The 13,079-nt window shown below is 51.9% G+C and overlaps 1 protein-coding gene across 1 annotated transcript in view; it reads left to right on the plus strand.

Moving 5' to 3' along the window:
• Nucleotides 1-13,079, plus strand: part of PADI2 (peptidyl arginine deiminase 2) — a 40,801-nt gene that overhangs the window by 22,743 nt on the left and 4,979 nt on the right. Inside the window, 6 exon segments of the mRNA XM_006914312.1 lie at nt 4,810-4,988; nt 6,377-6,480; nt 7,237-7,348; nt 7,872-7,979; nt 10,305-10,456; nt 12,174-12,363. Coding sequence (XP_006914374.1) covers nt 4,810-4,988; nt 6,377-6,480; nt 7,237-7,348; nt 7,872-7,979; nt 10,305-10,456; nt 12,174-12,363 — 845 coding nt within the window.

Raw genomic sequence — 13,079 nt, forward strand, 5'->3', positions numbered from 1 at the left:
GGGAACGCGTCAGCCACAGAGCTGGTCCTGGCAGCTACATGGTCTCGTCCTTTCTATGTGTTGAGCCCTCTCAGCGTCCAGTGCTGCTCTCAGAGCTGGGGTCCCTGCAGTGAACTCTGCAGTGACACCCTGCCCTGGGGAGGTGACAATATAGTGCAGGAGACATAGTAAGTAGCATGATTGGAGGAAATGACACAGACCACCGAACAGAGTGGCAGGAGCAGAGATGAGGTGCCACTAGCCCGGGTGGTGCGGAAAGGCCTCTCTGAGGTGACGTTCGAGCTAAGACTCAAACCAACAGTGAGAAGGAGCCGTCCATTCATGAGCTGAGGGGAGGGTGAGCGAAGCAGAGAGAACGGCATGAACAAATCATGGAGGAGGGAACCAACTTGGAGGAGCAGAAGGAAAACCAGAGTGAAGGGATGTGTTGGAGTCAAGGTCAGCGAACCAGGCAGGGGCCAGGGCATACAGAGAAGGCTTAGCTTTTATTCTCAGGGCAGTGGAAAGCCATTAGAGGGTTTTAAGCAAGGGACTGTCAAGATCTGATTTATGTGTTAAAATGCTCTCTAAGCAAAATAGTTAGCTTTGCAATTTGCTGTGTGTGCAGCGGGGTGCTTCTCCTGTGTGCCCAGCTGTCTGGGGGCCCAGGATCCCTGGCCTTGCTCTGGGGCCCACCTCAGGACAGGCCCACCTCTAACAGTCGCCATGAGGAGTTGGCTGCCGGGCCCTGGACCCTCACTTCGGGGAGTTATTCAGCCAGGACAGCAGTGGACAGCTGCCACTTGAAGTCAATCCTCCTCTGATCCACCCTGGGCTCAGGCAGTGACCTCACACAGGTTGGAATGTCCCCAGAGTCTGGCCAGCTCTGCTGCCCCAGGGGGCCGGAGATGTTGATGTTTACCCCCATCCAGGCCAAGGTTGCCATGGGGGAGCGGGGGGTGCAATGTGGCTGCCAGCAGGGGTGGGAGAGGTACAGACAGGACCTTCACCTGGGCTTCTTAATCATGGCACTGAATTGTGACATGTGACCTGTAGCTAATAGTGACGCCTGGATGTTATCCAGAGAGTTCTTTTTATTCATGGGAGTGGATTGAGGTCTGGCCCTGGAATCACATCCCTCCCTGTCACTTGCCATCTGAGATGGGTTCTGAGCAGACAAGAAAAAGAGAAACCGCCACTGCAGGTGCTTTGAGACACTGGTCACCAGTCTGTCTTGTCTGGGCTGCCACCCTGCATGGGAGGGGGGGGCGTTACTGATGCTGCAATGATCCCAGAATAGTCAGTTTCCCACAAAATGTAGCATTCTGGATGGATACTCTTCGTCACACTAAAGAGCAGGAAGAAAAGTAATCAATCTGTGGCAGTTTCTTTTTCTTCCTTTTCTTCTGTGCAAACATTTGGGACTTTGTCAAAATCCGAGTATAGCTGTGGATGTGAATGTGTTAGGTTACACAAATACCATGGGTTACCTGTGTGTGTCCACCAAGGGTAGGGGGCTGGGCTAGAGGCCAAGGGACCCCGAGAGGAAGCTCTGGAGCCCAGGAAGTGCAAATCCTGGATCTAGGCAAGTCTCCTCACAAGCCCGTGCCTTGGGCTTCTCATCTGTGATGTGACGTGGGGATAATGAGAGACCTGACTGTCCCGCTGATGATAGGGATTAAAGAGGAACGTGTGTCAGGCCCTCGGCACAGTCACCAGCCCGTGGAATGCTCTCTATAGATGACGTGTGTTGCTTTTATTGGGATTTTTATTGTGATCATTCATTATAATCACTGAAGTGGACAGAAGTCTTCAGCACTGTTAGGAAGACCCAGGTGTCTGTGCTCCAGCCTCAGCTGCTGCCCCAGGATCCCAAAGTTGGGTCCTGACCTCTTCCTGCAAGGATATAAGGACTAGCTTGTCCCAAGTGGCCCAGTTTAACACTGAAAATCCCTCATCCCGGGAACCCCCTCAGTCAAACCAGGGCTGTTGGTCACACAACCATATCACGGCATCTTCTTGGAAGGTGGAATGGCTCCAGTGCCATCAGAAGGGTTATGCCAAACTGTACCACGTTCCAGATGGAGCTGGTGCCTGGGACTGCGGAGAGGTCAGGGTGGCCGGCCAGCCTGGCCCCAGGCACGTGGGCTGCTCAATAGAGAGGCATTGTTTTGGGCAAACCAGGGCTATTGGTCGCACAACCATATCGCGGCATCTTCTTGGAAGGTGGAATGGCTCCAGTGCCATCAGAAGGGTTATGCCAAACTGTACCACGTTCCAGATGGAGCTGGTGCCTGGGACTGCGGAGAGGTCAGGGTGGCCGGCCAGCCTGGCCCCAGGCACGTGGGCTGCTCAATAGAGAGGCATTGTTGGTTCCCGCAGGGAAAGCCAGCCATGCCCGGGTGGGCCTGCACCCAGCTGGGCATGGAGGATGGGGGAGGCAGGCTCCCCAGGACAGTGGCTAGATTGTTCCCACCAAGGAACAGATCTGCTCGGAGCTGGCCCAAGCCATCAGAAAGAAAGACACGTAAACTGCAAGCCACAGGAGAGGGAAAACTGCATGCAGATGGGCAAGATCATGTCCTTCCACCTGATCCAGCTCCCCTGGCCAGACCCCTCCCTCCCCCAGGCCCTGGCGGAGCCCCCAGCCACCCAGAGCCTCTGGAGAAGCTTTGGAGCTTTCCGCAAACACAAGTTGGCTTCTAGGCCTGAGATCTCTGCTCCGAGTGTCAGTTCAAGTACAGCCTGGGCGTGTAGGCATGGGAGGGCCTGAGTACCTGGGGGAGAATTTCTTAAGTATACAGAACCATGTAGAACTACTCTGTGATTGGGACACAGGGCTCATGCTATCATTTCTGAGTGAGAAGGACTTCACCATCTGTGGCAGGCTGTGATGAGTGCCTTGGAATATCCAATACCTGAGTTTGTATGCCTCATTTCTTGGGCCCACCCAAGGGAAGGTGACGTGAGGTATTATTTCTTTGCCTTCTATTCATAAGCCAGTCAATGAAAAGGCCATGAGTTTTGCAGTAAGGAGTATGCCCTCATAGTAGTAACACCAACAGGTCCCAGCTGTGTTACTGATGGCTTCCCATGGTTGCCAAGTTTACCAAAGTTACCGATGCTATGTCATTTTATCTTGCGATGACCCTGTGGCATAGGTATTGTTATCCCCCATTTAACAGATGAGTAAGCTGAGGCTCGGGCAGGTTAAGTGGATTCCCTGAGGTTTCACAGCTTGTAAACACAGTGGTATTTAAGCCCAAGTCTCTCTGACTCTGGGAGCCATAACCATTGAGATGACCAGCCCTCAGTAAGTTAGGTGACTAAGGTCCATTGAACACATGGTCTTACATGAGGACCCATCCGAGCCTGGGCTTGGGTGGTTCCTCCATTCATTTTGCAAGTTTTGATCATGCACCTTCTTCATGCCAGGACCATTCTGGTTACATGTTCTAACTCTTGGGGGACTGGTTATTAACCACTACCATTGTTGACAACAGTGCTAAGCTGAGCCTGATTCTGCCCTTCTAGCTCTGCAGGGCATAAAGGAACTACATAGGGTCCTACCTCCATGCCTTTGCCAATGCAAGTATCTCCTCTCCTCACTGCACCCCACCTCTGCCACCCCGAAAGCCATCTCTGAGGCTGCCCCTCTGCTCAGATGCTTCTCATCCTGCCTCCTTCCCCTGCCCTCCCCACCCCAGTAACCCCACGGGATCGCTCACCCCGTAGCTCTGTTATGACGTTTCCCACCTCCACGCTGTCTTATCATCAGCTGAGTGCTGCTCTTAGGCAGAGGTGCTGTGTCTTAACCGCCTCTGTCTCCCCCAAAGTCCTTGCCCATGCAGCTCACAGAGCAGGAATTCAATGTGTGTGCTCTGAATTTGCCTGAAAATTCTTCAGGGAGTGATGTGGACATTTACGAAACGCCACCATTGGCCGGATCGGCACTGGGCCCAGCTGGGCCTGTCTCTGCCCCCACACAGGTGACAGCCTCTCGGGGCCAACAACTAAACTCTGAGATCAGACCCATTTAGAAAGGCTGTGATGGAGAAGGACGGGGGCTGCAGAAGCTCCAAACAGAGCCCCTGGCTTGGCCTCTGGAGGATCTGGGCACATTTCCCAGAAGCAACGCAAATCGAGACCTGGAAGAAGGAGGGAGACAACTATTTCAAGCAGAAGGAACAGCACTGGGAAGAGCTGGGAGGTTTCAGAGGGGCAGGTGCTCTGCAGAAACCCGCCTTTCCTCCCAGCCATGAAAATGGACAGCTGGAGACCCACACGTGGGTCCTTATGCCAGCACGGCTCCCATTACATGGAGGAGAATATTTGGTACAAATAGGCACCGTGGTGTTTAATTTATGTAAAGGGGAAGGGAGTTTGGAGTTCAGAATTAGACATGAATTTGAGTCCCAGCTCAGCCACTTACTGGCTGTGTGACCTCGAACAAGCCAGTTTCTCCTTTCTGAGACTCGGTTTCCTCATCTGTAAAGTAGGAATAATAATATCTTTCCTAGACACCATTAGCTGCTCAATCATTCTCTGTCATCATTTCGTGTGTGCCGTTCCTGGGAGAGTTAGCTCATTTCATAGACAAGGAAACCAGAAGCCAGAGAGGTCATCTGGTTCGGTACCACACGACCAGCACACAGCAGTGCTGGGACAGTGACCAGGCCATGGCCCTTCTGGTGGCATGTTCTGCTTGTGCTTTTCTCTCTTCATCTAGAAGACCAGTTATTCTGCTATTTTGTCCCCCAACAGTGACCCCACCCCACTGACCTCTTCCTGGTGGGGGCAGGAGCCTGACATTGGTCCTTCTCCCATCAGACCCGTTCTTCGGCCAACGTTATATCCACATCCTGGGCCGACAGAAGCTGTACCACGTGGTCAAGTACACGGGCGGCTCCGCAGAGCTGCTGTTCTTCGTGGAAGGCCTCCGGTTCCCCGACGAGGGCTTCTCAGGCCTGGTCTCCATCCACGTCAGCCTGCTGGAGTATATGGCCAAGGTGAGGGCTCCCGCTCCATGAGGGGCTGCCCTTGGGTGCCAAATGGGGTTCCTTCTAGAGGGTCCCTCCCAGAAGCCCCCATGACGCTCCACTCCTCTCAAAGCACCAAATGGGCTTGGAGACCTAGAAGCCCCCACCACCCACATTCAGGTGAGGCTGTGTCCACCTCAGATCGATGAGAACAGGCTCTGGAGTCAGACTGCCCGGGTTCAAGCTCATGAGACACTCTGAGAGCGAATAGACTCCCTGTGCCTTAGTTTCCCCATCTGCAAAACAGAAACAACAAAGCTCCAGCTTCCTGGGGTGGTCGTGAGCATCTAAACTGGTAAGAACTTATTCACAAAGCACTCTGAAGTCCGTGAGAAAGGAGAGCAGCAGAAAAGGCACAGCTAACAGCGTGCGGTAGGAAGGGGGCTTCTGCTCCCGCTGCTGCCTGGGGCAGCCTGGCCATCAGGTCTCTCAGACTGGCCCCTCAATAGGCACCCACAGAGGCTCGAAAAGGAGACCCGGGCAAGAAAGGCCAGCCCTGCCTACAGTCCCACCCCCATCCTCCCCACCAAGGGCAGGAGCCAGTTTCCTATAGCTAAGCAGTCCCCAACCTTTTTGGCACCAGGGACCAGTGCTATGAGAATCTAGTGCCTGGTGATCTGAGGTGGAGCCGAGGCGGTGATGCTGGCGCTGGGGAGCGACAGCAGATACAGAGGAAGCTTCACTCACTCGCCCACCGCTCACCTCCTGCTGTGCAGCCTGGTTTCTAACAGGCCACACACTGGTACCTGTCCATGGCCCAGGGGTTGGGGACCCTTGCTATAGCTTTTCAAAGTCAGTCCTGCAAAGGAACCCTGGAATCATATCTCATTTTCCCTCAAGTTCCAGGCATACTGCCTGAACCCTTCTGGAAAGAACAATCTAGACATAGCAAAATTTCCCCAAACAACTTTAAGGAAAGAAAAGGGCAAGGTGCCCAGAGCAAAAACAGAAAAGGCCCAGGGCCAGCTCAGCCATCATGTGGGCTGATTTCAGGAAGAGAACGTCGATGGGGCAAAGTCAGAAAGGGTCACGAGTGTGGGCTCAGCAGCCAGCCCACCTGGGTTTCAATCCGGGCTCTCCCACTTACTAACCACGTGACCTCCGACGGTTACGTACGAGTTCTGTGATTCAGAGGTCTGTGACTCAGTTTCCCCATCTTAAAACAAGGAATATAACGTATCTACTCGCTGGGGTAACGCAGAAATGAATTGGTGCCTATAAAAACACCACAGGACCTAGCACACAGTAAGTGCTCAATAAATGTACTGTTGTTATCAGCTTCACCCATTTTGGAAGGCAGGAGTAAAAAGCACCCTGACGAGACTTTTTGATCCCCTTCCGTTCTCTCCCATGCCCAGGACATTCCCTTGACACCCATCTTTACGGACACTGTGATGTTCCGGATTGCCCCATGGATCATGACCCCCAACATCCTGCCTCCCGTGTCAGTGTACGTGTGCTGGTAAGCAGGGGCCACAGCACAGAGGGGGGCAGTGTGGCAGAGCGGCTGACGCTGGGGCTTTAGGGGCAGACAGACCTGAGTTCAGATCCCGGCTCTGTCACTTACTAGATGTGTGACTTTGAGCAACTCATTTGGCCTCTCTGGGCCTCCATTTCTCTGAAATGCTGACGTCACAGAGTCACTGTGAAGATGAACTGAGACAAAGCAGGCAAAGTATTTGTCCAAGGTCCTGGCATAGAGTTTGTGTGCTGTAAAAATAATAGTTACCATTTCTTTTCTTATTCTTGGCCCATACCATGGAGTTGAGAACTTCCCAAGCAATGGATATTAATCTCGTTCATTCAGCAATTATTTATCGAACGCCTGTTATGTGCTAGCCAGCCACAGCAAGATGAGAAGCAGTGCCTGCAGGTGGATGCTGGTCACGCCAAAAGGACCCCTGAAGTCCTGGCCCACTCCCCTGTCTCCATGCCAGGCTTAACTCCTCTCTAGAAATATGGGGAGTCAGAGATGTAAGGCTTCGGGGCAGTGGGGGTGAGAGTTCCCCTCTTTGTTTTATTTATTCACCACATGAGTGGGTGAGTTTGCTTGGCCCTTGACTACAGCAGACTTTTCAAAGATGCCTGTGAACGCAGATGTAGGCTCATCTGCCCAGCGCAGCCCAGAGTTGCCAGCTGCTATTGTCACCTCAGTGGGTTGGCCCTCGTCCCTTCTCACCCTTCCTCCTGGTCTCCCCCTCTTCCCTCAACTTCCCAGCATGAAGGACAATTACCTGTTCCTGAAAGAGGTGAAGAACCTGGTCGAGAAAACCAACTGCGAACTGAAAGTCTGCTTCCAGTACATAAACCGAGGCGACCGCTGGATCCAGGTGAGGAATCCCAGCCTGGGAAGGACATGGTCCAGGCAAGAAGAGTCACTTAAAGTCCATACCCTGGCACCCAGCAGCTCCGTGTGTGAGAATTCTGCTGTCAGCTCCCACGTGCACATGGGCACAGAGACATCAATGTATAAGGCAGTTCACAGCAGTGTTGCTTCGTTTGGTAGCAAAAGACTGTGAAACAACCTAAATGTCCATCTGCAGGTGGCTGGGTCAGCACATGATGGGATGGCCTTGCTGTGGAGTACTATACAACAGCGAAGAAGAAGCTGATCTATAAATACAGAATGCCCTTCAAGTTAAGGAGTTACACACAAGATGCTGCCGATTACGTTTTTTAAAATGGGTCGATAGGAGTACAGACATGCTTGGGATGTGCGGAGACTATCTGTGGAAGGATAAATAGAAACCACAGCCATCGCTTGCTGTGGAGGAGGAGAATTGTGGGAGGCTGGCCGGTTCTCACTGGCAGCCCTCTGGGCTCATCTGATGGCTCTTCTTCATGCCCCTGCAGGATGAAATCGAGTTTGGCTACATCGAGGCCCCCCACAAAGGCTTCCCCGTGGTGCTGGACTCCCCCCGAGATGGAAACCTGAAGGAATTTCCAGTGAAGCAGCTCCTGGTGAGATGCCGAGGGCCCCCTTGGGGTAGGTGAGGGAGGGACGCAATCCCGGGGACCCTACTAGGACAAAGAGGTCGGGAAACCTTGGGCACCCTTGACAATTACTCTGTGGCCCAGGACCTCTGTCTTCTCACCTGCGAAATGGGTCGGTTGGGATAGTGATCTCTTAGGCTTTTTCCTGCTCCGATAACTGATGCTTTTCCAAAACATGGAGAGTTTTCTCATGGGAACTATGGGAGACAGAGGCAGGGCAGGGACCCTGACTCCTGCCACTGCCCCACCTCTAACTTGCAGCAAAATAGGTTTCAAAGAGGAAAATTATAGTTAAGCAATCATCAAAATTATGATTCCAACTTTAAAGCTCATTAAAGCCGTGCTTTTCGGCATATGTGTTTTTTTAAAGCAATCTGACCACCCGCTCTCAATGCTAGAGGCCATTTCCACTCCTTTGATGCCCTCCACAGGACGTCAGGGCTATTCAGAGGTGACCCCTTGCCAGGTCCACACTCGCTTCTTGAGAACACTCACTAACCAAGTCCCCTCATCACAGGGAGATGGTGGAGCTCATGGTGTGAGCACAAAGCTCTGGAATGTCAGGCGGACTTGGCCTTGAGTCCTAGTCCCACCCCTTAGCATCAGTGTGACCTTGGGCAAGCAACCCAACCTCCACAAGCCTCAGCTTGCTCACCTGTAAAATGGAGGTAGAAACAGAATCATCTCACAAGGTCATTGTGAAGATCAAAGGTGTTCCGTTCCCTAAGGCATCCGTTTTATGCCTGCTATATTGACCGCTATTAGCTGTTGTTATGATTATCACTGCACAGCCCTGGTCACTATCCTTAGTGAAGACTGACCACTTCCTCCAGCACTAGAAGGGGTAAAGTCACCAGCAGCGGCTGCCACAGACATGAGCACCAAGACCTCCCAGATCCTGCTCTCGCTCTTCCCGGGTCACCATCTGCCTTCAGTATCCCAGGCTGGCCTGCTTCCAAGGCCCTGGGCGGCACTGTTCCTGGAGGCCTGTGCCAAGCCCGGCTTTGTGCTGCGTGCCTGCCCGCCTGCGTGATGCCGTAAAGCCTCAGCTGCCCCGGCCTCCTGCAGATTGCACCTTGCCATCTGGGGCTTCCAGGCGAGGAAGTGATAAGCTGCAGCCATCTACCTCATTTGCCACAGCTGTCCCTGGAGCCTCTCCGCTGGGCGAGGATAAGCCACACTTCTTCCCACTCCATGTGTTTTTTTTTTTAACAAGGATTTTTGTCAGCCAAGATTAGTCCCAACCCCACTGCAAGTCCCCAAGAAAGGCCCCTACTTTTGTTACCGAAAAATCATAAAAGGAACCTTAAAATTCAGGGGGTCACAAGGGTTATATGAACTGAGGATCACGGGTTAGGCCAACTCCAATCTGTTGGAGCTTTGCGCTAAGGATTCTGAGGCTACATCTGGGCTCAGTGAACAAATGTGGTTGGTTGAGAATAGGTTGGAATGTCATATATGTTATATATCTGTCATTTCTGCATGTATCAGTCAGCTTTCACTAGGCAAGGACGCAGTAACAAACAACCCCCAAATCTCAAGGCTTGACAAGAGTGAAGGTCCATTTCTTGCTTATACTCATGGTGACTGCTGGTTGGTTGTCTGCGGCTCCGTTTCCTCATGCTTCCTCTTTCGAGAGCTCAGGCTGCAGGAACAGTCCCAGTCTGGGAAGTACCATTCTCCTCGCATGAGGGGAGGAGAAAGACAGCTGGCATATACTGTGAATCTTATGGCTTCTGCTCTGAACTGGCATGAGTGAATTCTGCTCACATTTCATTGGCCAAAGCAAGTCACATGACTAAGTTTGATATTAGGCAGGGAGGAAAATTCCTTCTCCAGGGAGATACCGGAAGTCACACAGCAATAGCAAAATCCTCTTACTGGGAAGGGAGTAGCAAGTCTCTGGAAACAATAGTACTCTCTACCACCCTGCCTCAGGTCACTTAATCCCACACTTCTTCGACAGATGGGGAAACTGAGAGTCGGAGATATGAAGAGATGAGTGGTTACATCCATAGCACAAACTGAGGACTAGTCCTGAACTCACCAATGGTCTCTATGTTTGGGAGATAGTTAGAGGCCTATGCAGAGGCTCAGATGCACACACACACAGACACACACTCATACCCACATTCACACCAACGTGCTCACACACTCAGCCTCTCCATGCCAGGCCCTGCCCACAGTGCCAGACCACAGGTAATCTAAGAGTGGGCATCAGAATGTGGGCAGGTTGGGGCTAAAGACTTCTGGATGCAGGAGACTAATGACATGTGTGCGCCCCCTACCTAGGGTCCAGATTTTGGCTACGTGAACCGGGAGCCCCTCTTTGAGCCTGTCACCAGCCTTGATTCCTTTGGGAACCTGGAGGTCAGTCCCCCAGTGACTGTGAATGGCAAGACATACCCCCTGGGCCGGATCCTCATCGGGAGCAGCTTTCCTCTGTAAGAGAAGCCAGCGTGGGTCTGGGGGCAGTGGGCGTGATAACATTCAGACACTCGTGAAAAGAAAACCAAGTTAGCCTTTACATCTTAGTATAAATTAGGATTGACTATAAAACTAAATAACTCTCTTCCCAAAATAGGAGGGTATATAATGACATTATAAACCAGATAGGGAAGGGATGAGAGAGTCCAGAGAAAGAATACTGAAAGAGGATGAGTAGGAGCTTACCGACAAATCCCCGGGGTGCCCACACACAAAAGAGGCGTAAGAAGACATAGCCCTGTTACATAGCGTGAGTCCTTGGCTTCATGGCCTGTTTACAACATCATAATTCTGTCCCCAGATGACCTGTCAAGGAAAAGGCGGATTCTTCCTCAATCAGGGCTGGGGAGAGAGTATTGTGGTCCTCACTTCACAAAAGGGCTGCCAGAAGCCTGCACAAATGGGAGCAACCAGGACTTGGGCACCAAGTCCCTCTGAGCCACATGGAATGCTTGACCTTCTTAGTGGGGACCACTGACACTGTCGGTGACCATTGCCCACCTTTTCCCTTCTCCTTTCATTCAGCAGCCGCCCGTCCATTCAGCAGGTATTCCCCAAGCACCACCCAAGTGCCAAGCCCTGTGCCAGGCATGGGGTTCCAAACATGAAGCCCAGCCCCCAACTTCGAGGGGATGGTGATGATCACAGACATGAAACAGGGGGACATACAGTGATAGAAAGCATGGTAGAGAGCCGGGGGAATCAAAGGAGGGGTCGCTAGCCCCTGTGGGGAACTCAGGGAGGACTTCTAGAGACAAATACGAATTGAGCGGCTTCTCTGTGCCAGGCATTGTTCGTGGCTCTGGGGATACGGCACTGAGCAAAGCAGAGGAAATCTCAGCTCTCAGGTGGTTTTCAATCAGGGTGGGGGGAGTAGAGAAAATAAACATGAAAGCAAGAACATAAATAAGATACTTCTGGGTGCCAATAAGTGGAATGAAGATAAAATAGGATTACATGACAAAGAATGGTGGGACGGGGTTACCTTAACTTGTGGTTTTGAGAAAGTGACTTTGGAATTGGATGATGAGAAGGAGGAAGTCAGCAGATTGGAAGGAACGAGCATTCCTAATAGAACAGTAAGAGCAAAGCCTCGAAGTGGTAATAGGCTTAGCAGGTGGCTAGAACAAACAGAGCAAGAAGGAAGAAAGAGAGATGAGGTAGGAGTGCCAGGTGGGGTCAGATCACAGAGGAATTTGCTGTTTACTGTAAAGACCTTGGATTATATTCTAAGAGTAATGGGGAGACCGAAGACCTCAGAGGACCTGAAAGTCACAAAAGGCTTCCTGGAGGAGGTGTTACTTGAATTGATTAAAAATGAAGTTGAGTAGAAGTTAATAAAGCAAAGAGGCACATGGGCTAGGGCAGATTTTAGAACCATGCCTATGTCCTAGTCCCCTCCGGAAATCCAAGAAGGCCCCCTGAACACAGAAGCCCCTCACACCCACTGGCGCCCTTGGGGGCTGAAGGCTGGGTGGGCTCCATGCCTTTCACACAGGCCTTGGCAGCAGCTAACATCTCCCTCTCTCCACTTGGGCTCAGATGCCTTCCTGTGATTTCTTTGCTGGTGCTGCCCTGGGTTCAGGCTGGATTCCAGAGGCTGCAGGCTCTCTGGTGAGACAGGCACAGTGGGCGACCTTCTGAAAAGCTGCCTCCTCCTCGACCCTGCCCCAGGTCCGGCGGTCGAAGGATGACCAAGGTGGTGCAAGACTTCCTGCAGGCCCAGCAGGTGCAGGCACCTGTGGAGCTCTACTCGGACTGGCTGACCGTGGGCCATGTGGACGAGTTCATGACCTTCATCCCCATCCCGGGCACTGAGGTGAGCTGGCTCCTGAGCGAATAGGATAGTGGAGTGAATAGGATAGTACCGTTAGTTCTTGTCCGCAGAGGGTGCGATCTGGAGGAAGTGGACTGCATAAAGGAAGGAGGAAGCGGGCTAGAGCTGGTGTGTGTGCTGTCGCTGTGGCACATAAATTTTTAACCCAACATATTCAAAATATTAGCGTTTCAACAGGGAACTGATATAAAAATTATTGAGAGATTTTACATTCTGTTCTTCATGCTTTTACATTCTTTTTTCATAAGTCTTTAAAATCTGGAATGTATTTTACTCTTAACAGCACATCTCAGTTCAGACTGGCCACAATTCAAGTATCTAATAATCACACAGGGTTGGCAGCTACTGTCTTGGCCGTAACGCCCTATGGAGCATGGGGTAAGGACCTCTGGAGAGAGGTTCTTTCGTTTTCTGAAGTGAAAGGAATGGCGGCATCTTTATACCCTGGAAATTTTATGCAAATGGCCCGGCCTCCTAGCAACTTGGAGAAGCTCCTCCCCTCTGTCCAAGGCTACCTTTGACTCAATGGCATTGCTGAGGTAGAGGCATGTCTCTTACAGGAAGGGTGAGAAACAGTCCTCTGAAACTCTGCCAGGCAGCCTTTGCCACTTGCTGCAGGGAGGCTCGATACGATATGCAGACCGGGCTCTGGGTCTCAGGGGTCCCTCGTGCTCTGTGGACACGTCCCCTATGCTGACACTGTCTCTTTGGATGGTCTCTTGCAGCAATTCCGGATGCTCATG

This window comes from Pteropus alecto, unplaced genomic scaffold (assembly GCF_000325575.1).
Source record: "Pteropus alecto unplaced genomic scaffold, ASM32557v1 scaffold125, whole genome shotgun sequence".
Lineage (NCBI taxonomy): Eukaryota > Metazoa > Chordata > Mammalia > Chiroptera > Pteropodidae > Pteropus > Pteropus alecto.